At 38.0% G+C, this 26019-nt stretch overlaps 1 protein-coding gene across 1 annotated transcript in view; it reads left to right on the top strand.

The window, feature by feature from the left end:
- The window catches only part of LOC104157377 (dynein heavy chain 5, axonemal-like), a gene marked incomplete at its 5' end in the record, with an annotated part of 71793 nt that overhangs the window by 23875 nt on the left and 21899 nt on the right, over window positions 1-26019 (top strand). Inside the window, 10 exons of the mRNA XM_009694687.1 lie at window positions 425-631; window positions 719-961; window positions 1822-1976; window positions 4642-5306; window positions 6544-6824; window positions 7197-7412; window positions 10098-10265; window positions 17351-17569; window positions 20097-20273; window positions 24372-24566. Coding sequence (XP_009692989.1) covers window positions 425-631; window positions 719-961; window positions 1822-1976; window positions 4642-5306; window positions 6544-6824; window positions 7197-7412; window positions 10098-10265; window positions 17351-17569; window positions 20097-20273; window positions 24372-24566 — 2526 coding nt within the window. The remainder of the gene's footprint in view (window positions 1-424; window positions 632-718; window positions 962-1821; window positions 1977-4641; window positions 5307-6543; window positions 6825-7196; window positions 7413-10097; window positions 10266-17350; window positions 17570-20096; window positions 20274-24371; window positions 24567-26019) is intronic.

Here is a 26019-nt window from a genome sequence, read left to right on the forward strand (position 1 = left end):
CTTTGCTTTTCCTCATCTACTTTTCCTTTTCCTCACATGTTCTTGGAAAGGACAAAAGAGAGTGATAGAAATGATCTGGAAGAAAGGGCAGGAGCAACACCACAGGCTGAGCAATGCTGACATTTTTACTGTGATCTTCAATGCCATCGTTAACTAAACTGTCCTGGCTACCCTTCAGTGCATGTTCCTGGGACTTGAAAGATTCAAAGAAACTCAAGTGAAATCTATGTGAAATTAAAGAGCTGGTCATTGCTACTGTCATTTCTTCATTTTTACCGTTGCCTTTTAGATGCCAAGCATGTATTTCTGCTTTAATGCAATACTGATTTTGAAGTTTGTAAAAATTTTCATATTCATTTAATACTAGATAGAAAATATTTTATTTAGTAATTATTTGAATATAACTTATGACATTATTTTGTAGATGTTACCAACTCCAGCTAAATTTCATTACATCTTTAATTTACGAGACCTCAGTCGTATTTGGCAAGGAATACTTACAGTTACTTCTGAAGTCTGCCAGAGCATCGGTGTTTTGGTAGCCTTGTTCCAGCATGAGTGCAGACGTGTTATTGCAGACAGGTTCATCAGCCAAAGTGATAAAGACTGGTTTGAAGATATGATGATAAAGGTAGGCAAATAGTGTTCCAGTATTTGCCACAGAAAGAGGCCAATGAAGTGTTTCATTACTAAAGCAATCCTTAATGTATTGTTGTAGATTGCTTCTGCAGAACATGGTCAAAATCTGTTTGAAGATAAATCCACAGAATTATACTTTGTGGATTTCTTGCATGATGTCCCAGAAGCTACTGGAGATGAACCTGATGATGCAGAGTTGAAGGCTCCTAAAATTTACGAGCCTATCCCATCTTTGGATAATTTGGCTGAAAGATTACAGATGTTCATGCAACAGTACAATGAAACCATCAGAGGATCAAAGATGGATTTAGTATTTTTCAAGGTATTAGTGCCTGTAATTATATTAATACAGAAAGTGCCTAATCTTTTGCACTTACTGATTTGTGGATCTTGTGTGTTTCCATCAACTTATTTTGGAGATAGCTCAGAATGGCTAGCCCTGTATCCAACAAGCCTTACAAATAAACTCTATAAAGCCATGCTGCTGTCTCCCAGCTGCCTTCACTCCTGCAAATTAGTCCATCTCTTTGCAATTCCTCACCTTTTCTTTCTCCTGTCTTGCATAATGCAAAGTGCAGCTTATTTGTTTCTACAGTGCACATTGTGAATGTCATCTTGCATCTCTGAAAGTTACTTTCTTCTCAAAGGTCTCTTGATGCATGATGCTTTATTCAGCTTTAGACTGAGTCATTTGATAGATTTTTAGGGCATTTCGGATTAACTCTTGCTCTGAGATAAATGCAGCAGTTGAATAAGAAATGTCTATAGTGTACTTGTATTTTACTTTTGGCAGCCTGTTTAGAGAGCCTGTAAATAGCTCAGCTAAAAGGTTGTGGGAGGGTGTTAATCCACATCCTTTCTACTTTTCCTTCTGTCCCCTAAGGGGCATGCCCCCCAGCTCTGCCTAGTACAAACACTGCATATGACATGCTTCATACGGGCTTGATACAAGGACATTTCTCTTGAGCTAGCCCTGCTGCCCACTGAAATCAGGGGGAAATCTCCTGTTGATTTTGATGAGTCTTTGGCATAGACTCCAGAGAAGTCATCTGGCTATTGAGAGGCAGTTACTTAGTGATGTGCTTCTAGCTGAATATATGTTATATTATTTTTATATGTTTTATTAATATATGTTCTATTATTTTTACATCTTTTCATCACCTTTTTCCTCTCAATACACAGGATGCAATCATCCATTTGATTAAAATATCACGGATTATTCGTACTCCACAAGGAAATGCATTATTGGTGGGTGTGGGTGGATCTGGAAAACAGAGTCTGACCAGACTGGCATCATATATTGCTGGATATGAGAGCTTTCAGATTACTTTAACAAGGTAACAGAATGCAGTGTACATAGACATTTGCTCCTTAATTTATCATAGAAATGAATGTCTCACAATCAACTGAAAGAAATGCAAACCTGTCAAACCTTTTATCCCTTATTGTAAAGTATATTTTCAATTGAAAGCATCTGTGCAAATACATAGTCTATAGATGATAGATCCTGGGTCTTTGTTTACTGCCTTTATGCTATTGACAAGAAATGCGTCTTTACTTCAGCATTTGAGTCTGCAATGCACCCTTGTGAAATCTCACTAAAATACCATTTTGCATGAAAGATAACATGGAATAATCTGGTGATATATTCTGCATAGTGGGCAAATGCTAATGGCCAGGGGAAATAGTAACTCTCTAGAGATGCTTATGTACCCAGACTGTATCTTTACGATGGCTATCAATGACTTAATAGTTCATAGTGCTGGAATTTAGTAATCTGTAGAAATTTGAAGTGACTGGGAGTAATTACTGCCTTCCATCTGTTTCTCTGTTGATGTAGGGTTTACAGGGGTAAGCACTGAGGCCTCGCAGTGTGTATTTCACTTTGCAAACTTCTCAACACACTGAGAAATCTTCCTTGGAGTGATATATCAGGTCTTTGAACAATGTTATGAGATTTCTGATGAAATAAAAGAGAAAGAAAGACATATGACAGCCTCTTCTTGTGTCCCAGAAGCAGAAAGAAGGAACAGTGGGAACAAAAAAAGGAGGGAAAGAAAAAAGTGTAGAGTCACAGAATAGAGTCCCTAGACTTGCAAGGTTCAAAATGCATTAATAAGGCAAATAAATATTTCAGTCACTTAGGAAAGATTCGTTTGCTGAACTAACTGGAGGTGGGCTAAAGCAAGTAGCTGAAAGTGTGTATTTACAAAGCAGATAGTAATCTTTTGTAACTTGCCACAGAGGCTGTGGAGGAAGACAGTATCAGCAGGTTCATAAATGGGTACCGAGAGGACAACATGGACATACCTTCTAACATTCCTAATAAAACAGCTATGAATATGGAAGGGGGAAGAAAGAAATGAGCAGTGAAGAGTGGATGCTGGTTCATGTTTTCTCTATAAGGAGCATTTCCTGTCACTGCTGTTAAGAGTATTGAGCTAGATGGACTGCTATTCTGACTCACTAGAGAAATACTTATCTTCTTATCAGAATACCACAAATCACTGTAATAACTGTAGCTGACACATGTGAACTGAAGAGTTAAATTGTTTTACAAGTTCTGCATTAGGGATATTTATAAAGCAGTGATAAGATGGAGCTGGAAGAGAACTGGGAGACTTTCTGTACTGTGTCCAGTTCTGGGCTCCCCACTTCAAGAAAGACAAGGAACCACTGGAGAGAGGACAGCAGAAGGCAACAAAGATGATGAGGGGACTGGAGCATCTCCCTTATGAGAAGAGGCTGAGGGAATTGGGTCTGTTCAGCCTGGAGAAGAGAAGACGCAGAGGGGATCTCATCCATACTTATAAATACCTTAAGGGTGGATGTCAAGAGGATGGGGCCAGACTCTTTTCAATGGTGCCCAGTGACAGGTTAAGGGGCAACGGGCACAAACTGAAACTCAGAAAGTTCCACCTGAACATGAGGGAAAACTTCTGTACTTTGAGGGCGGCAGAGCCCTGGCACAGGCTGCCCAGAGAGGCTGTGGAGTCTCCTTCTCTGGAGATATTCAAAACCTGCCTGGATGCATTCCTATGCAACTTGCTATAGGTGACTCTGCTTTGGCAGGGAGGTTGGACAGGATGATCTCCAGAGGTCCCTTCCAACCCTGGTGATTATGTATATTTAATATAAAATAGAGTATTGTTTTCAAATACTGAAGAAAGGGTCATGTGTGTATTGCAAGTATTACTAATGACTTTGAAGAGACTCTTGGAAATAACAAACTAGTTTCAAAGAAAAGGGGTTCCTAATTTCAGCTTTAATTGGCTACGAACATAATGGGGAAAATCTGACATTTTATTAACCTTACTTTACTTCATATTATATTCCATAATCTGAAATCTGTAGTTGAATTTGTGTGGACTTCATGTGTATCTTACTTGTGTGCACCAGCTGTAACAGGCGTAATGAAAGAACCATTCATGGTCTTCATTTGCAGCAGGGCTGATCAGCCCAAGTGATAATATTGAAGCATCATTTGTGGGGCTTGATTTCAGTTAAACCAAATAACGCAACAAATCCCTCAATTTTGGTTTTTCTTGTCTCTTAATGATTTCTTTTAACCTGCTCTCAATATCTTTGAAAGATAATCCAGCTGTATTTATGTAATGGTTACAGGTATCAGAACCTACTTGACAACTTAATCCAGCTGTAACCTACGGTTAACCTACAATTCTAATAAAGAATTTACATTTGCAAATTGTAAGGATGCAAAGCAGCAGCATCATTACCTTAGACATAGTATTGCTCTTACCGTCTTTTTTTCCAGCGTGTTATTCTGTTGATTTCACCCCCTTTCCCATGATTCATGGTACTGATCATTCACTTTGGGAAAATATTTGAAAATAACTTTAAAAAAATGAAACCAGGAGATACGGTATTAATTTCTTACACAGATTTTTTTCTTACCTTAAGGAAGCTGAGCCAGGTGATAGATATCTCCTAAAATGGTCTGTAATTTTTGTTCTTTCTTTCTTTAATCCTTTTCTATTCCAGAACATATGCCACCAACAACCTTTTGGATGATCTGAAAATCTTGTACCGCACTGCTGGGCAAAGAGGAAAGGGCATTGTCTTTATATTCACAGACAATGAAATCAGAGATGAATCTTTTCTTGAGTACATGAACAACGTTTTGGCTTCAGGTGAAGTCTCAAATCTTTTTGCACGAGATGAAATAGGTGAAATCACGCAAGACCTGATACCAGCAATGAAGAAGGAGTACCCAAGGCGTACTCCCACTGGTGAAAATCTTTATAATTACTTTCTTGCTCGAGTTCGTAATAACCTGCATGTGGTTCTTTGTTTTTCTCCTGTTGGGGAAAAATTCAGAACTCGTGCACTCAAATTTCCAGGTCTGATTTCAGGCTGCACCATGGACTGGTTCCAGCGCTGGCCTAAAGATGCTCTTGTAGCAGTTGCGCAGCATTTTTTAACTTCCTACCATATTGAGTGCACAGATGAAGTGAAACAGAGTGTTGTTAAGACCATGGGAACATTTCAAGATATTGTAGCTGAAAAATGTGTTGAATACTTTGAACGATATAGACGACGAACATTTGTGACTCCAAAATCTTATCTGTCCTTCATTGGAGGCTACAAAGCTATTTATAAAGAGAAGTTTGCCAGTGTTGGAAGTTTGTCTGAACGCATGAGAACAGGTACTGTAAAATCTGTTTGATTTTTGTTTGCCTGTTTTTAAAAAGATGAGAAGAATCTGAGTGAAAGAATGTAAAAGTATGTATTTAAATTGTGAGCTCACTTTTGTTTGGAAGCAGACTTATATGTTTTCAGCTGTGTTGTGTGTGATTACAAAATATGCAGAGGTTTTGTTTCAATAAACTTTATGAATGTTGCAGATTGCAGATGAGTTTTGAAAATAGTATTAGTCAGCAGTTAAAATACCTGAAACTCCTGCTTTGACAGGCATGCATGCCAAGGACCTACTGAGGTCCTCGTTTTCACATCTAAACATGCTAAAAGTAAATCTGAGGGAAGGTAAGTAAATGTTCAGATTCAGTCCCTCTGAACAATCTTTTGAAGAAAGTTATATGCCAAATGTAAAATTTCAAAAATATTGCACTGCACAAGGTCATACACAGTGAACAATTAAACAGTTTCTGAAACTGAATGGTGTTTGGAAGTGAATGTGAACTTAAATCGTTCCTTCTCCCACTGTTGCTAATTGCAGAACTGAGCTGTGTATACGTATCTCCAGAGGCAGCGGGTGGCTGGGTGCCTGGAAGGAACATATGTGGGGTTTTTTGAGGGTTAGAAAGATTTACCTGATGCATTTACATTTAGATGATGCATTTATATATAAGGATTTTTATGCTTACAGCTTTTCTAGGTGATTTTCTCATCGTTTGATAAAAATATTGGGGCATTATTGTTCAAGAATCTTTAGTTTGTTTTACCCCCATCTCATCTGGACCTTCATATAATGTTGAATTTAGAGGCTCAGCCTAGTCTCCTTGTGTCTTCACTTGCATTGCTCAGGATGCCAGGTTCCTCCTCTTTGTTTGGTACGGAGAGTACAGCCTAGTACTTCTTACAGTCTCATGGATTTATGAAATTTCACACATAATTCTTGAGAGTGACTTTCACAATACTAATGCTTTTCCATATGTATGTTTAATATTTAGTGTCCCTCTCATGCATAAGAATATAAACAAGTAATCAAGTGACATATTCTGAAGACTCCCATGAAAAAGAAAAAAATTAAATGGCAAATGGCTATTACCCCTGCTTAATTTAGGTGTTCAACAAATGGGATCACTCACTGGGGTTCCTGAATATGAATCTGAGTGACTTTATTTTAAAGTATACAGATTGCTTCACTGACTTTTCTCTCTCAATAGGTCTTGCTGTTGCTAAAATGGAATTTATTCAACACAGGTCTTGCAAAGCTCATGGAAGCTGAGGTTTCAGTAAATCAGCTCTCCAAAGAGTTGGTGATGAAGGAGAAAGATTTGGCTGTAGCTTCAAAAAAAGCTGATGAAGTTTTATTGGAAGTAACTATGAAAGCCCAAGCTGCTGAAAAGGTGAAAATGCAGGTGCAAAAGGTAAAAGACAAGGCTCAGGCCATTGTGGATGACATTGCCATTGATAAAGCAGCAGCGGAAGAGAAGCTTGAAGCTGCAAGACCTGCATTGGAAGAAGCTGAGGCAGCCCTGCAGGTCAGAATCAAAGATGTTCTGAACGCACACGAAGTTAATGATTGTTATGTGTAATAATATGGCATATGCTTCTGACTTGAAAAAAAACACCACCAGTATTGAAAGGACTAGCACTGACCTGTTAATCCTTGTAGAAAAAAAACCTGAAAACCGAGGCAGTGGAGAGGTAAGATGGGCAGTAGCTCCTCTACTGTCAGGTCATAAAGCAGTCATTGATGGTACTCCCTTTAAGGACTTTCTGCAGTACTGCTTCTGAGTGACCTACAAAACTGCAGCAATTGCATTACATGTACAGTCCTCCCCAAAAGCATCTTTTTCTACCATGAAGTGATTGCTTAAATAAATGTATTATTTTATTTTTTAATTTTTCAGACAATAAAACCTTCTGACATTGCAACTGTTCGCAAGCTGGGTAAACCTCCTCACTTGATAATGCGAATTATGGATTGTGTACTGCTTTTATTCCAAAGAAAAATAGACCCAGTAACACCTGATCAAGAACGCCCATGTGTGAAGCCATCATGGACTGAGGCTCTGAAGCTAATGAATAATTCAGGATTTCTTAGCATGTTGCTTACTTTCCAGAAGGTAAGAAGTTAATAGTGGCACTGTTACTCCTGTAACTGTCTTTAGAGATCAGATGAAAATGTCTTCTCCCTTCAGAGGTAGTTTGAAACAGATGAGGCTTTTGTGTGTCTATAGTTGTACATACCTTTGTGACTGTATTCTTCTCCATTTTTATGACTCATTATTTCAGTAATCTTTCTCCTGGGCCACACAGTTTTGATGGCAGACACAAGCATTCCAAGTACTAGATCAAATCTTGAGAAGCTTGGTGTTATCTTTGTTCAAGCAGTTCCTGGTTCTCCCTAGGAATTTGCCTTAAAAGGGCTCACAGTTGATTTTTCAAATGGCTTACCATCTCCAGTGCTACCAGGCCTGTTTGCATATAAGATGCTCTAGAAATCTATCTCCAGATTTGTTTAGTGGGGAGCTAGCAGGAAATACAGAAGAAAATGAGCATCCTGTCAGGAAAAATACTGAGATATTTGGGAACTTTTGGGGTTCTTTCACTAGAAAAGTAGTGAAATGCAGAATGAACTGAGAACCTTAGTATCAACTGTAATAAAAATAAAAGTGAACTACTTTTTTTTTTTCTGTCAGGACAGAAACTTGTCCTGTTTACAGTAAGATTCGCTGAACTGTGCGACAAGGGAAATTTCTCTGCAGGGAAGAGAAGAAAGATGTCATGGGTAGCTGGACCAGAAAAAGACCTAGGCTGGAATATGGAATGACAGAATCATGGCCCAACTTTAAAATCCAGAAAACCAAGCAGGTTTTGGAAAAACCTGGGTTTTCTGCAACATTGCAGAACATACTTTTTCATTTGTATACTGATTTTTAAAATCTGCTTCAGCTGTGCATTTTGCTGATGCCTTTTCTAAGCTACTGGAGTGTTTTTGTTGTACAGATGAGGCTTGAAACCATGATTCTCACTATCCCCAGGAGCCATTTCTTGCAGTGAGCCATATTGACAAGGCACCATGTGGAAACTTGCACTGCCTCTCTAGACAGTCTCTTCCTGGGGCTGTCAATCTGGTCACTTTTCCAAGTGCAATCTTCGCTAAACAGAAAAAGGAAATGAGTTTAAAGATAATTGGGACTAATTATGCACTCCTTATTCAAGCTTCTCTCTAATGAGGCTTCCAGTTTTGGCACTTATTAATAGTGTATGTGTTCCTGCTGGTAGTTTGCAGCACATGTAACTTTACTCAGAGGAGTCAGAACAACCTCTGTGGGACTGAATTCTTGCAGGAAGTGATACTGATGAATGTGGTGAAGAACACTAGACTACTTCTATCCATGATGAGGTCCTTCACATGCTGTTCTTCTGCCTCATTTCTTGTTTCTAAGATTGAGTATTTAAGAGAAGAAAGCTCATCATGTCTGGAATTCTGGGTAGACTACACTGCTTAATTGTTTGTGAGATTTTTGTTCTTTCCTAATTTTTTTAGGCAAGGAAGACTACTGGATGAAATAGTTCCTTGGGTTTAAAAGTCATTGCTTAGAAGGAAAAGCATGACATTTTTCAAGCTCTTGAACAGAGATTTAGGCCACTGCTGATTGGTCTTTACTTCACTTTTGCCAGCTTGCTAGCTCATAATTTTGAGTGAGAATGAAACCGTCAAAATGTTTGTCCAGCACTATTTTACATTTTAGCAAATGCTCATGGTGAAAACATCACTATGTTTGATTATAGGAATAATATAATGAAAATCTTTGTTATTGTAGTAGCTAGGGATCAGACAAATACAAGACAGTCCTTTCTGCTATGCAGAAAAGCAAAAAAAGGGTATATTGCTTGACAGTATGAATGGAGGATGATTTTTAGATGCATTAAAAGAAAGGCATTAATACATTCCCAAAAAAGGGAAGATTCCTAATACCTCTATTGTTAAGCAACCATTACTACCCTGTATAAGCTCTTCTACTCTCTACATTGCTTAAGGAGATGAATTCCATTTTCTTCTGACACTTATATAATTATAGATTAACCACCATCATCAAAGATCTGGCTTTTCATGTTCTCAACAGATTGCGAAGGGGGGAAAAAATCTGAGATTAAAATAATGAAGTGAACAGCTGAAAGAAATCGCTTTATGGTTAAGGAAAAGGGTTAGCTTCAGTGAAGTGAAGTCAATGCCTTGCGGTTTCACCCTTTTCCTTCCTAAAACTGCATCTTTGACTCCCTTGGCTGTGTTCACACTGGTGCCTATCTGATGCTGTGGTGAGCTTGTGCAGGGAACTAGACTAGAAAAAAACTAATCAGTAGTTTGCTGACTTAGATTTCCATCATATTCATTTCAAAACTAGCTCACTGGGCATTGCTGATGGTATTAAAGATGGGCCAAGAACATGTGGTAGAGGGGGAGAGGAAAGAAGGTACAGTTCTATAGCAGCAATAACTTAGATCAACTTAAGTTGTCATGGAGCTATCGGTACAAGTAATGTCTGTAAATCTTATGGGTCAAATAGGGATATTAAATGCAAACTCAAGTCAATCTGTTGCAATGAAATAAGAGCTATTTTCACTTGAGTTCACAAAAAACAACCAATCTGTGCTTTATAAGAGTGAAAGGCAACACTGTTGTTTTGTTCATTTCTTCTGTAAGAAGTGGTAGCACCATGTTTTTAAAAAGAAAAATGTTACTGTGAAGCAGACTTTATTCTAAAATCCATTAAAATTTTTTTTTTTTCCTTTCCATTGACTAGGACTCGATTACAGGAGAAACTGTGGAGCTTTTAGAGCCTTATTTGGATATGGAGGATTATAATCTTGAGACTGCTAAAAAAGTGTGTGGAAATGTAGCAGGTCTTTGCTCATGGACACAAGCAATGGCTTACTTCTATGGTATTAATAAAGAAGTTCTTCCTCTTAAGGTATGTCATGTTACTCATTTTATTTTTCTGGGGGAACTGTAGTTGAGTGGAAAAAATGTTGAGTTATTTTGACTAAAAAAGATCACAAGTTACAAGAGATTCTTGTTTCTTCACATCCAGTTGTGAAATCAAACACATAGTGGTTAAATATGTCCTGGCAAATTTTTCCCCTCAAACAGCTCCCCGGTGGTACAGCTGTTACTTGTGTGAACACAGACAGTTTTCTATGGGAGCCTTAGTACACAAGTTCTTTATAGAGCCTGGCTATCTGCAAGTCAGAGATGCGGTCTCTACTCTTGGACTTGGTGCCAGGCACTATGGTTTCAAGAAAACTTCTCCTCAGTCCTACTGACCTGGGAAGGAGCATACTCATAGTGGTCTTGGTGGAATCTGGGAAAGGAGAGACCATTCTTGGCACAGAAGTACTTTTTAATGAATTTAGCTGGAATTCAGCTTTCTGAGAAAACTTTGGAGTGTCAAACCGCTACATGTGAGTGTATATCAAATAAAGTAGTCACTTGGCATAGAATTCTGTTGTAACACTGAACTACAGTAGAAGGGGATCAGCTACCGTGGTCTGCATTCCTACAGATAGCTTTATTGTCTTGGCATATTGAAAAAAAAGGACTTTGAATATTTATATGGAGATTTACAATCATTGCTTCTACAGGGGATTTTATGACTCTTTTCTGAAGCAATAGATTCAATTGGTTATGCTTCCACTGTACTTATGCTCAGTCTCTTATTGTATAAGCCACTGTATCTATGGTATATTCAAAACTCTTGGCATATTCTTTTAGTATATCTAGACAGATCTAATTCAAATTTGTTAAAAGCATGATATTTTTGATTCAAGTAACTGATAGAGAAGACTGTATTTCTGTGATTTATAAGTAGCAATTCCCTTTTCAAATAATGGGATGTTCACTAATGAAAACAGAATTTGAAATGTGGCTATTGAGAGCTATAAAAGAGAGCAAGACCTAGGGGAAATAGTGCCTTTATATGTAGATACAACTCTGACAACTGAAAAGTGCTCTTGCAGTTTTTATTTGAATATATATGATTTAAGATTACATATAAATTTAACTTTGTATTCAAGTATTTACTTGTCACACTGTAACTGATGAAAAACGGAACATGCATTTCTTGGCAAAGTGGTGCCTATTGTCAGGTTTGGCAATAGTCACAAATATTTTAAAACTGAAGATGACAGAGGGAGGAAGTGCTTAAAGTATGCAGGAGATGTTGCAGGAAGCACTGGAGTGATGCTAAGAAAATAATTGAAAATAAATGTACAATTAAACTGCATAAAGTACTAGCACAGGCTAAATCATCCAGTGCTAAAAGCGGGTTTACTGAATGAATTAATCAAGCTATTTTATCCTAACTGCTGTTCTAGGAGATAAATCCACTTCAACACCTGCAAAATCTATCCAATACATTTTTAAATTGCATCTTAACTGAAACTCAGTGCCTCATTTATCTTAAATGTAACAACTTGTGAAAACTAGTGAATAGTGACTTATGTTTTAGTAGATATAGTGTGCAAAACTTAACTAATTCCTAGAAATAGATACTTACATTCTTTAGATATGTGGCCTGCGCCTAAAGGTCCTTAGTTAGAATCAAGCATAGAAAGTATAACTGAATGTTGCCTGCAAATACAATGCTGTGTAGTTGCTTATCATGCAGTGGTCACCATGTATGTGCTGCTTTCCTATAAACCTTCAGCATGACCGTGAATCATTCATCTCTAGCTTGTTACCTAGTAAACAAGCCTGCTGGATTAACCTAGTAATTCTGAACCACCATCTGCTATTTATCCATTAGCTGAAGAATATAACAGCAGAATGAAGAAGCCCTGGGTTTTGCTGTGATTCTGTTAGCCTTCAGTTAAAATACTGTGTATGGCGGTATGATTTCACTTATAGATGTCTCCAGTGATTTTAATTAAGTTCTCCTTAGGCTGTTATGATGATCAAGGGAAGTTTGTCTACAGTTTATAAAATCTGTTTGATATTGAGAATTCTCCCTGTCAGACTCAGTTTTAAATATAAGACCTTATTGCCTTTTCTGCTTTCACTTGTCTCCATGCTGAACTAAAAACCGCAGCAGGTAATAAGAGGAAATCTTGCACCTGAGGAAGAGGTAACAGTCAAGGAGTGTCAAAATTTGATGGTCATCCATTTAAATAAGTGTGTCCTTGTCAAGGTGATGCCCACTGAGCAGGAAAGCAAGCATTCAAGGCCCACAATAACTGTGGAAAGAAAGCATATACTCTAGGGAGTGAAGAGGAGGATTAGATCACCTAACAAAACAGATTGAAGTCAGGACATGTAACTGAATGGAAAGAATGGAGAGTCTTTCAGTAGCTAGTAGAGGCTGCGAAAAGCAGATAAGAGGCATGATCTCTGTGCCTTTCAAAGGTGGCTTTAATCCCATGGAATGGTCAGTGATAGCAAAGAAATTGAGGCCAAGATTTTATTAATGTCACTTTGCATGGATCTGTTTGCATCTGTGCATATATATACACACATATATGTGTATGTGTATAAATTTTTTAGATTGGTGAAATGAAAACATTGATTTTGGAATGTCTGCAAAACCTGTGTATGTGTTTGCCTCTTTTATAATGTTTCCCTAAATAATGATGAATCCAAACTTATCATGATATTGAGGCTCTGAGAAAGCTGATAGGAAACCAGTGGAGTTTCTGTGTGAAAAATCTGCAGTGATCTGGGACAGGAACAGCTTGAGACTGCATTTCCATGAAGAGTTGTCAGTCAGATGCCATGTGCCTAGGACAGGACTGAAGCAAAAGGCAAGGGTGGTCACCCAGCACATCCGCAGAGGCTCATGAGCAGAGTGACACTGTCCGAGTGTAAGAAGCCTTCTGGCCTGGTCCAGCAGTAGTGGGTGCTCAATGAACCCTAAGAACAGTGAAATTGGAAAGCTAAAATTCCTGAAACAAGAGAGATGCTAGGAAAGCTCGAAATCTTCCTTACCTGTGGTGAACTGTAAAGTTTCAGCTGCTTTTTGTCTTACGGGTTCTCCTACTTCTAGTAACATTTCCTGAATTTACTGAGCAACAGCAGCTCTTCGGCGTGGTCTGGGGTTGGTCTGGGCATTCCATTCAAGAGCAAAGATAGCATTAAATGACGTGAGTTTTTTTATTGGAGAAGACATTTTTATTTACATACCTTCTTGGATCAGGGCCAGATATACTCGGTGCTTTGCAAAATTGTGTTTGCAATGAATCAATGAGAAACTTATGGCTATGTCAATATTAATAAATTGAACAGTACTAGGGAATTTTTCTAGACATTGGAAAGTGATCACCTGCACTGTTAAATTGTTAGAATGATTCCTAGTGTGAATTTGCTCTTGACCAAGCAGCATTTTCTCAGCAATCTCTGTGCACCTTTCAGGAACTACGTTGGTCCGAAGGCCATTTCCATGAGGCTATTAGAGTGCAGCTGTACTGTTTTAGAGGCTGGGAGAGCTTAATGTGGGCTGTTTTATGCTAGTTAACCATAATGCCAGAGAAAGGTCCTGGGTGTGTTTAATTTAACAGTGTAGCTGTGGACTGTAATTACGTGTTTATTTGTCCTGGTTTTATGTGGAATGCAAAAAGGTTAAAGGGGGCAGGATCATCTCACCACCTACTACGAAGTCCTCTCTGACAGCATCTCAGAAGGCGGCAAAATACGGCTTAACAATTTAGTCTGTGGCCCTCACTGGCACAGGTACTGTCTCCATACTTGCCCCACACAGGCAGACGCAGAGAGCAGGTAGAGGCACTGGCTGGAGCAGATGTTGAGAGGTTTGTCTGTGTGGTTCCCCACAATGCCAATGGCAAGAACAGGTGAAGCTGCTGCTCTCACTCAAGCCTAGCATCTTCTAGCATAGCCCCCCTCTCCGGGAGCACAGATAAAAGTGTGGATCTCATGTCTCAAATCCTCATGATTCATTCACGTAAAATCCATTTATTCAGGCTTTCACACTGCATCCAGCTGGAACAAATTGTGAACCCTTGCTTTGCTGCATGAAATGAAGGGTGTGAAGCTTGTTCACATAGCAATGCCACTAAAATGAGAAAGGCCGCAGTGGTTCTTTGTGGTTAGGAGATACATTTCCTTCTCGCCTGTAACTGGCTGGAAATCTTTGTATGAAGCTGCTTGCGGCTGTAATAGCCTTCCTGTGCAGAAGATTCTCTTTGGCAGCAGAATTTGCCTCCTGCTCTCGTGGCAAAGCTCTGCACAGGAAGGTGCCAGCCAGCCTGCCAGTGATGTCAATAGAAAAGCCGTGTTTGTACCCATGTAATGTTGAAAAAAGGAGTTGGAAAGAAAGACAGGGAGAGAGCAAATAGTGATGATTTCATAAGGTAACCTGAAACAAGTAGGCTTTCTGCTTTTGGGAATCACATAGGCTGGTAATCCTGGTATGTTAGCAGTCCTTCTTGTGAAACCATCCATTATTCATTACGTATGATTAAGCAGCCTACAAATCAAACTAATACCAAAATGTACTACTACTTTGTTATGATTACCCTAAAATTGGCTGAAAACTTTGGTTAGATAATCTGTACAATAATTTTTTATTATGAGTCGTGTTCTAGAGATCCCATAAAGTCTTGTGTAAATAATTTTTTTTTTTCCATCTTAGAATACAATATGGTTTTTCTTTGTACTCATCTGAAATATTTTTTCATTGACCCTACATCTTCAAAACTGGCAGCCTTTTAAGAGCTTTTAAGAACTAGGAAGTCTGGTTTATCAGTCTTTTGCACCTTTCTGGGTAGTTTATTGCTACTCAGAGGTCTGTTTTTCATATTTAGAAGACATTGTTGCTCATATGTATTGGGAATTTACATGGCCATCCTTCTCCGTTGAGGTTCGCATCCTGCTGTGATAAATGTCAAGGTGAAATATGAATCCACACAGCCAGGTGTAAGTTCTCTGTTGTTCCAGCTGTTCTGCTTAGGCTGTTCTTCCCAGCTCTCCAAGGATCTTGTTCCCCATGTAGCCTCACCATTTGTCAACTGAGGGTGAAACAATATGTCATAACTTTGTTTTAGTCCCATTTTTAGCTCTCACAGAATTTAAGGATAAGAGGATGCTCTGCACTGGGGAAGGGGTGGCAGGGCTGAGGTAGGAGAGACAGGGCTGGTGCAGGGCCCTTTCTGGATCTCAGTAAGAAAGATCCGACAGCAGATTGCTTAATAAGGTAACTGCTTTAATAAGACAGAATAATAAGAGGAGTTTGTAATAGCTTGAATGACCAAAAGAGAGAGTTTTCTCTCCATGGATAGGATCTTGGCTTGGCGCAGCATGCCGTGGGAAAATCTATCCAGGCTCTGTCTGATGTTGTGTGAATGCAGGGTGCCGAGCATCTGAAGGGAAGTAAGATTTACTCACTATCTATGTTCCTTTTCTTGTTATGGATCTTTTTAAAGCAGTTATCTTATTAAGCCATTTGTTGTGGGGCCTTTCTTATCAAGGTCCAGAAAGAGCCCTGCACTGTCTTTCTCTTACCTCACCCTCCCCACCTCTCCCCTGGTACAGGACACAGTAATACTAAATCACCTACTCAAAACTCCTTTACTTTTTAAACTTTTCCTGATAGTCCAAGATTTACTGAGAAATAACAGCAGTGCTTCTGAAATCAGCTTAGCTGGGTCTTAACAAGACTTACTGGTTTAACAGTGTTCATCTCTAGTAGTTGTTGTGTAATGTGCTCTTTGATAAATAGTGGAGTAAAAATATTTCATCATTCTTACATGATGGAAATTTTATGAGCAGCCATTTTTCTGGCTTATCTCCATGATAAAATATTTGTTTATCTCTAGGATCTGTCAACAGACAAGTTGGCTACAGTAAACAATTTTTTTGCTGACAGTGCTATTCTCTAGATGTGTAACTCATAAAGCAGTACTACTTTGTTGATTAGTACATGTATACTTCTCTACTTCCCTGCTCACAGACTTGTCTTTTGAAATCCACAAGACTTCATGCTGCATTTTTTGTCATGCCTAGATCTCAAAATATGATCTGGTCTCCTCTCTTTTTTTTTTTGTTCTTTTTTTTTTCCTATGCAAAGCAAGAGGAATTTGTTGATTTTTAGCATGTTTTGATAAGAATAAAATCTATATTTTTAGTCAAGATCTAATGTAAAAACCCAACCTGTGGTTATACTGTTTACTAACAGGCATCCCAGAGATTCCTAGTACTGTGACTCTTCTGGTGTGATGTAATGTGAGTGTCAAGTTTTGTATTTGTAATAAAACAGTTTTTACAGATTCTTGGTTTCCATCTTCATAACTCTTAGAGTAGAAAAAATAGAAATAAGATACAAGATATTTAAACAAGTGTTTTAAATATTCAGAGTAAATGGAAGCAACCTTTATCTGTAAGTGTGAATTTCATAAGAACTTTGTCAGTCTCTAATCCTTTGCAAACATATATTCAGAAACACATTCTGAATTCATGGAATACTTAATTTTTTTTCCCTGTTAGGAATATAAAGTTAAGAGGCCAGGTTTAAATGCCTGGCAACTCATCATTCAAATTTATACAGAGATGTGAGAAAAGTCTGTAGAGTTTTAGTTTCCAGAGGAGCAAAAAATGCATTTGTTACATTTTTATTGTAGAAGTAATTGATGGGAAAAGGGAGGAGAAGAGTAGTTTCCGTGATCATTATTATTATTTTATAATCCAAGAGGACAATCTTAATTTTCTTTTGCACTGAGAATATATTACAGAAAACATTCTATGGGTTACCTCATATATCTAGTATATAGCTATTTCAAGTGCCTTGTGATTTCAAATCATTGATTATTGTGTGTTCAATAGATCATTCTGAAAATATTATTAAAACATCTTAAGGTTGCATTGAATAATGTTAATGTTATGCTTGTGTTCCAGTTTTAGGCTGAAAAGTAAAAAAGGAAAAAGCCTGTTGTCATCTTAAACATGTATTATTTTAAAAGTACCGAATACAGTAGAATATGTGCCATTAAATGAATGTCATTTGCTCTTGCCAATAATAGGTATTAACTAGTCTTTACTTTTAAATGTTTGTAGGCAAATTTAGCCTTGCAAGAGGGAAGACTTGCAGCTGCCCAAGAGGAACTGAATAATGCACAAATTCAGCTGGATGAGAAGCAAATGGAACTGGATCAAGTACAAACCATGTATGATACTGCTATGAAAGAGAAGCAAGCCTTACTTGATGATGCTGAGGCATGCAGAAGGAAGATGAGCAATGCCACAGCTCTGATTGAAGGATTAGGTGGAGAAAAGGTACTAGCACATACGAGTAGGTTTCCAGCACAAAGTAGGTACTCAGTTTTGAGAATACTCCATCATGATCATTAGTAGTACTCAAGAAATTTAAGGCATGGTGACATCTCATTATCATATGCCACTTTATTTTAGCTATATGTATGCTTTTTGCTTGAACTTAATGTATCTAACAAAGTAAAACAATTTCTTCTGTTAACTTAATTCTTCTGTATGAAGATTTATGTCATACCTTATGGCTTGTATTGGGATAAAGTTCAGATTTAAAGCCAAGGAGCCAAACTCCTTTTAGCTTTAATAAGAAGAGGAATTAGACTTAACCTAAATAATTTCTCTGAAATATTTATATGAAGAATGATTCTCTTTTTCTCACCAGGTATACAAGAACACAAATTTGAAGCTTGACTAATTTCCTGAATTATATTTGAAGTTCAGATTTCTACTGGAGCCTTTTACAAAATTATGAGCTAATTGTTATCATCTGCACTGAGCTTGAAATTTACCTTTCCTATGCAGATTTTTCTGCCTTCTGTCTGAAGGTTTCCAGAGGAAGCAGGATGCTCTTTTTTTCTTGTCTGATTATTTGCTTTGATAAGTCCTTAGTTGATTTCACACAGAGTCAAAATTGATGAGAGGTTTGACATCAACCATTGTGCCCTGTGATGCCAGGACTTCAGAATTTGTTTACATAGCTGTACTTCAAAATATATCAGTCAAAAATGTTAGATGCTTTATATTTTTCAGTGAATTTCCAAATTTCAGAGCAACACCAAAATAGGAAGTTACAGTGCCTCATTGTGAGTTTTCTGAAACCTTGTCCTGTGAGATCTTGTAAGAGCTGTTATTCCATTCTACTTATGAAAATTCAGATTAAAAAATTAAAAGACTATATATGGCACTTGGAGCCTTGGGCTAAACTGGCACAGGGTTAAATGTGTATTTTCTAAATTTAAAACATGTGGCTCCTGAGCAAGATTACATGCAGAGTGGTTGGAAGGGAACAGAAATCCGGAGAGAAAAGAAAGAATAAGTAAAACTCAAAAAGAATATTCAGCAAATCACAGAATCGTGGAATAATTGAGATTGGAAGGGACCTATGGAGATCATCCGACCCAAACCCTCCAGCTCAAAGCAGGGTTGAATAGAACAGGTTGAACGGGGCATTGTCCAGTTGGGTTTTGAATATCTCCGAAGATGGAGACTCCACAACCTCTCTTGGCATCCTATTCCAGGCCTTGACCAATTTAATTGGAATTTCTTGTAGTTCAATTTGTGCCCATTGTCCCTTGTCCTTTCACTCGGTACCACTCAAAAGAGTCTGGCACCGCCTTCTTTACACCCTCCCATCAAGTATTTGTACCCATTGATAAAATTCCCCCTGCACTGTCTGTTTTCAAGACTAGCAATCTCAATTTTCTTAGCCAAGGCTGCCCCCAACCTTTACATCCCTAACCAGTGCTTTCTTGTTTGCAAGTCTTAGGTTCAGCAAACCACCTTCCCTCATTAGATACTCAGTTACCTGTGTTAAGAATTTTTTGTCAGTGCACTGCTTAAAACCTCCTGGATTGCTTGTGTCTTGCTGTGTTGTCCCTTCAGAAGATATCAGAGTGGTTAAAGTCCCCCATGTAGATGAGGGCCTGTAAATGCGAGGTTTCTTCTCATTATCTGAAAAAGACCTCATCTACTTCTTGCTAATCATGTTGTCTGTAACAGACACAGACATCACCCATGTTGGTCTGCCCTCTAATCATAACCAGTAAGCTTGAGAGCTCATTTGGGCATAACAATTTAAAGAAAGTTCATTGTCCATCTCAGATGTAGAACTCCATACATTCCAGCTGCTCTCTCTCATGAAAAAATCTTCCCTTCTCAGCTTCTCACCTTCCCAGCCTGTCCTTCCTAACAAACCTGTATACACTTGTTGCAGCAGTCCAGTTGTGGAAACCTTCCCACCATGTCCCTATGATCCCCATGACACCATGACTCTGCAACTGCATGCAGACCTCTAATTCCTCATTTGTTCTCCATGCTGTGCACACTAGTGTACAAGCACTTCAAAGAGGTGCCCAGCTGTGCTAATTTCCCAGAAACAGTATGAAATCTATTCCCATCATTCTGTCTCATGGGCACTTCTTTGTTTATGTGAATATGCTTGGGGTGGTCCTCCATTAGCCCTGTTTTATTGATTACAAGGTCCCTACTGTTTACATCACCCCACACATTTTGTTTGCCAACCTGGTCTTCCACTTCCTCACATGATTGTTGGTCACCTTGTCCCCCTCACTTTGTTCCTCCTTTAGAGCACTCTTTATTGGCCAGCTTGTTGCCAAAGATGCTTTTTCTCCACTTGGTCAGGTAGTTGCCGTCTCTTCCAAGCAAGCTTCTACTTCTGAAAAGAATGATTTAAACCCAAAAATATTCCTGGTTCAATGAACAATTATTTACCAGAAAGAGATAAATTCTTAAGTTAGATCTTCATGTTAGTTTTGTGCCTACTTAATCTAACTTTATAATATTTTACATACAGCTTCGTTGGACAGCAAGCAGCAAAAACTTTCAAAATCAAATTGTTAATTTAGTGGGGAATGTTCTTCTGGCCACTGGATTTCTCTCTTACTCTGGACCTTTCAATCAGGAGTACAGGAATTTGCTGCTCCAATTGTGGAAGAAAGAGATGGACAACAGCAACATTCCGTACAGTAATGTAAGTGTTCAAGCTTTGTCCTGACCTTACTCTTTGCCTTGCAGAGAAATAATGTGCAGAGTATTCTGTTCCAGAAAAGTACATAATTGGAAGATTATATACAGGCTGTCACATTCCATCAAATTTTTAATAAATAAAAAATATGAACAGTTGACAACTGAGCTTCTAAAACAGTATGTTTTAAGAACCTCTTTATACTGTCATGCATTGCAAGATTGGTAAATAGACCATTGCTCTGGCAAATCTGAGACAGATGCTGTCTGAGGTCAGCTGCCCTGGGAGGAAATTGCAGAAGAGGGCAAATGAAGTAAAATTGATCAGCTTAGAGTAACCTTATCATAAGAGATTTCATCAGGTAGTCTCAGTTTTCCTCCATAGTTGATGTATTTTTGCAAATACCATGTTGTGTCTATGATTTCAGTCATAAAGTCAAGCAAATTGGCCACATCTAGCATTTAATGAAAGTGGAAAATACATATATTGAAGAAAACACCAGTTGTAACTGTCTCCCTCAACATTTTAAGTTATCTCCTTACAAGGAATAACTTGTGAATATGTGTTTCAGAATACCACCCCACATTTGGTATTGCTGTGCCCCTATAGTTTTCCAGGCAGTCTTTGAAGCAGCAGCTCCCAAGTTAGGCCCACAGGATGGTGCGGAGGTGGGGACATTGGGCTGTGGTGTCTGGTTTGGGTGGGAGTTATGCCCCAACCAAATTCCAGGGACCCAGCAAGATTTACCCTGTTTCCACTTTTACCTACAGTCTCATGTGCTGCCACTAAAAATCTGCTCTCTCTAGATGATACCCATTTTTCACTCTGACTTGTAAATGTAAAGTATAAAGATTTTTCATATATTTTGTATTTATGACATATTACATCATAAATTCTTTAACCTGCTGTTCTTAATGTACTAAATTTTTAAGACAACAAACTAGTCTAGGAATAAAAATTTCCATTATTTTCATTTAGGATTACTTATGAACAACATTTTAATAATCTAGATTTACTAGAAAATATCTGTAAAATGGAACTAAACATTTTTTTCTTTTTAAAGATTCACACTTTTATTCTAAGTGTAGCTTGATTAATTCTTGATTGACATAAAAATACTCTTACACCCAATTCTAGAAAAGACCATTGCACATGTTGAACCAGGAAATGTCACCTCTGCACCTCCATGTGTAATCAATTAATACCCTCCTGTCATACCCTCTGCTGGGTACCCACACCATTTAATTTATTTTAATTTGAAGTATCTTATTGAAATGAATTAAACTAAACAAAACCTGGATTTTGTAAAGCTTGGTTTACACCACTTCAGCTTGCTCCAGTCTAAGCTCTTAAATCCGTATACGTTTGTCACCAGAGAGGCTGTTCTCAGTGAGTCTAATGTTACAGCTTCTCCTCAATTAACCTAACTCTGTGTGGGCAGAGGTGGCCTAAAATGCAGCGGAGCTAGGGTCCTATCATACAGCTTCAGTTCCCTGCCACATCATATGCTACCTTTATTAAAGCAATCAGCCTGCATGCTGGGACTATGATACAGGACAGGTTCCTTTACATGAATCTCATTCTTTCCTTTTACTGCTATCTGCCTCAGGAGTGCCAGACCTGGCAGCTGTTCTGCAGCACAGGCTTCGCTCGTGACCAACAGCAGCCTTGTTCCTGTTCCATGACTTTTAAGAGGTCTGCCTAATATTCTTCCTTGCACTTGGAAGACATATCATACTGAAGGCAGAATTTAGGCCATAATAATCAAAACTGACTTTCTGAATAATCTCTCCATGTTGCCTTCTACTTGGTTTTGTGAATACCTGCGCACATTTTCTCCAACAGTAAATGTTGGAGAAATAGTTCAGAGAGCCTCTCTTACTTTCAGTAGAGGAGTGGAGGCATTAAGCTCAAATTACTCTTGTCCTCAGCAGTCAAATCTTTTGACAGAGCAGCTGGTGCCGGAAAGTGCTGGGAGCAAGTGAGCAACCTATGTAAAGCTGTGGCTGTACCATTGTGAAACAGCTGAGGTAGATTAATATCAGTGCTGCATCTTCTTTTGGGGTTCTTGGGGGATTTGGCACTTAAAACCTTTATTAGGGAGACCTCTTTGCCATGAGAAGTTTGTCATGCTGTTCATCTCATAGAAGTTACTTGTGAATCTTTTTTTTAATGTTAGGTGGTGCATAATGCTTCTTATAAGAGTGATTAACCTTGACCTCACAGAGTGAACCTCACAGCCCAGCCCAGTTTGTGCTTTGACTTACAAAGATGAATGACTCTGACTTGCCCAGCAAAGCTCTTTGATGATAAGTAATATGTAAGGCCAAGATGGATTTATTAATAAAGTACCAGTAGCAGTACAGTCTCAGGCAAGATTCTTTACCATGTGTGTAAGGGAGTTATCCTGCATACGTTCATCCCAGGGAGGCTCTTTCTCAAATTCAGTTTACAAAATATTCTTAAAAGCTACTTACCTTGGGGAATGTCTGTCAAGATTCTTACAATTCAAGGATAAGAACTTGAATGGATAATGTTACAAAGCAAGACACAAGGAACTAAAATTCTGCCTCTATGAAGGTGTTCTGACCACATTACTCAGCTGCATCCTTCAACAATGCCATGATTAATGAGTTTCAAACCATAATTACCATTCTGTTTAGATTGTTACCTTTAAAGACAGGATTATGATTTCAATGATATTGTATGGAAGGGAGTTTTAATTTTTTCTACTGAATTAAGTACTAACAAAATGCAGCATATGGGCTTCTCTTGATACTTCACACCACAGGAAAGAAAACAGCTTTGCAGTTCAAGCAAAAGGCTTGACATATGCCTTTGTCACAGACTAACTGGCTGTGGGTATATGAGTCATTTAGGCATAACAATTTAAAGAAAGCTGTTTAAAATTAGCTATCTATCTGTGTAGTTAGGCACTTAAATTAGCTAAGTTTCAGAGTTGCAGTGACTGATACTTCCTGCTGCAGTAAGAAAAAATTCAAAGCTGTTTAGACCCTACTCATCTGCTTAAGGAGCTAAATATGGTTTTAGGTTCCAGTTGCTGAAAGTTTTGGCTATTAAATGCTTTATTGTCCTTTTCACAAATGGAAATTGGATTCTTAAAGTTTCTCTGTCTTCTGAGAATAGTTTGTGTTACTTCATTCAGATTCTTCAATAATCGGAGCAGTAAAAAAATCAAAGGGGTAAAAAAGCTTTTGAGTCTTGCAACCACTGATATCACTAACTCATGATAGTATCACAAGTGTCTCAGTATTTGAAATTTTGCTTTAGGCTTCAGATGCTGAATTATGTGATTTTTGCAGGAGTTGCGGGGTTTTTCTTTCTTTTTAGACATGTTGCTTGTAGAGAAATCTTACAAATAGGAATTCATGAGTGAAAAATGTAAGAGGTAAATAAAAAAAAACCCTTCAATTTTATTCTGTTTAAACTCACATCATTATTAAGCTACTTTTCTAGTTTGGAGAGCTTGGTTTGTGATTTTAAGCATTGTTTTCTTCACATAGACATTCTTGAGAGGCCAGTCACTGTTCATAGTGAATAAAATAAAGCAGGTTAGTCAATGTGTGCAGATCGATCTTTAGGAGAATATATGAGTTGGGAAGAGTTCTGACCATAGCAACAATAACTTTCCATGATAGTTAGTGGTTATTGATCCATAGCACATCTCTTCTTTCTTCTCTGAGTCTTCCACAAGCCATCCTGTATTCATATACATACTTGGAGGGCACTTTACAGCTTTACAGCAGGAGGAAGGTCTTATGACTAAGATGACGCTTCCTCTTGAGCTAACAAGAAAAGAGTTTGCCAATACCAAAATCAGCTAGTCATTAGATATTGTACTGGCTTCAGAGTTTCTCCAGTACTCTTTGGTGAACGCCAAAGCCTCAACAGAATTCACTTTCTTTATTACCCAACCTTAATGATTTAGGCACCGAACTTTAAAGAAAGGAAACAACAAACTATAATTACCAAATACATTCTATCGTGCGCTATGATCAGAATAAGAAGAAAACCTTTCCATCGGATATTTTAGTATAATTCCTCTAACTGGTACTAATTTTGTAATTACATATTTTGTATTAGGACCTGAACCTTACTGGTATGCTTGTTGACAATACTACAGTGGGTGAATGGAACCTTCAGGGTCTTCCAAATGATGACCTTTCAATTCAGAATGGCATCATTGTCACAAAAGCATCTAGATATCCTTTGCTAATTGATCCACAAGGTCAAGGAAAGATCTGGATTAAAAATAAGGAAAAGAATAACGGACTCCAGGTAAACAGTTAAATTTTTTTTTATGTGTGTGTCATTTAACATCATAGTTAGCAGTGCAAACTATTTTTTCTGCCATCATACTTTGACCATGTGTAATTTCAATCTGATGTTTATGGTGTACATTTAGGCAGAAAAACAAGACTGATGCAAATCTATGACCTATCAGTATCAGGGTGAAATAGCTTGTACTGCTTTGTCATCTCCCAGAAGGACAGTGTCAAGAGCAAATTGGAATTATATGTTATGCCATATCTATTTTTATGATGAATCTTTTAATTACATATCATAGAGAAAGAGAAACAGAGGGAAGTAAATGACTTGCAAAATTGAGACCAGACAGGATCACGCAGTTGGTGCTGCATGGCAATAACATTTTAGGGTAAGCATTTTAAGAGTAAAATAGGGATAAGAAAAAGGGAGGAATTGGAAAAAGCATGGTGACCTGAGGTAGAATGGAAATCTAAAGATCTTTGAGGCATATCAAAACACAAAGCCCAAATTTAGGCCTCATCTTGATGATTAAGTGCATGTGATATTTATTGCTTAATTTATCCACCTTTCTCACTTTCTATCTAGCAGTGCATCCTGTTTCGGACCTGGGTCTTCTATTTAGTTCAAAACTTTCTTTTTTTCCCTTCTAATCAACCTACCCTCTGTGTTTTGTTACACCAATAAGGATAAGACGGGTTATGATAAAGATCTAAACACATGATACATTTGCAGGCCGGATCAAGCATGATACTAAAGAGCTAGTGGTTAATAAATCGAGTCTGTCCTACAACTGTAGGTTGTCACATGAATACCATGGTATACTATCTTCACTCAAAATGAGAGTGATGGATAAGAAAAAGAAACTGGATAAATTTATCATTCTGGATAAGAATGAAGGTAAGGATGGTGACGTCCAGCGAGCTGATGACATCATGGTGATGTCATTAGCTAAATTCTTAACTTTCTAGAGCTTGATCCAGATCTGTATTTCCTAGAACTGTTAAGAAAAGCCCGACATTCAATCCCACACCAAATCTCGTTTCTGTTAAGTTGAATATGCTCAAAAAATAGAGCTCAAAAACCAGCTAGAAACAGGAAATAGAGACAGAAAAATAATGTACAACATTCAAAGATCTTGGGAAAATGGATGTCTTTATTAAAAATGTGATGAAAATCTCCCCTAAAATATATGAATTGCATTCAGAGAAGAATTTAGGCATTTTGTGACTGTGTGAAATTTACTGTCTTACAGTAGATAACATAGCTTCCTCTAAATTACATCAGACCTTTGGCCACCAAAAATTGGATCAAGAAAGAAACAATAGAGAAAAGGATGGAAGAATGTGTCTTATATTCTGCCCTCTTTGAGACTTGCATCTCCTACTCAGGATTTCAGAGAGCTACCATGCTGAGCTCAGGAGTGGCAACAGTGAATCTCTTTCAGTTAGAGACCTACACTCTT

This window comes from Cariama cristata, unplaced genomic scaffold (assembly GCF_000690535.1).
Source record: "Cariama cristata isolate BGI_N322 unplaced genomic scaffold, ASM69053v1 scaffold13892, whole genome shotgun sequence".
Classification (NCBI taxonomy): domain Eukaryota; kingdom Metazoa; phylum Chordata; class Aves; order Cariamiformes; family Cariamidae; genus Cariama; species Cariama cristata.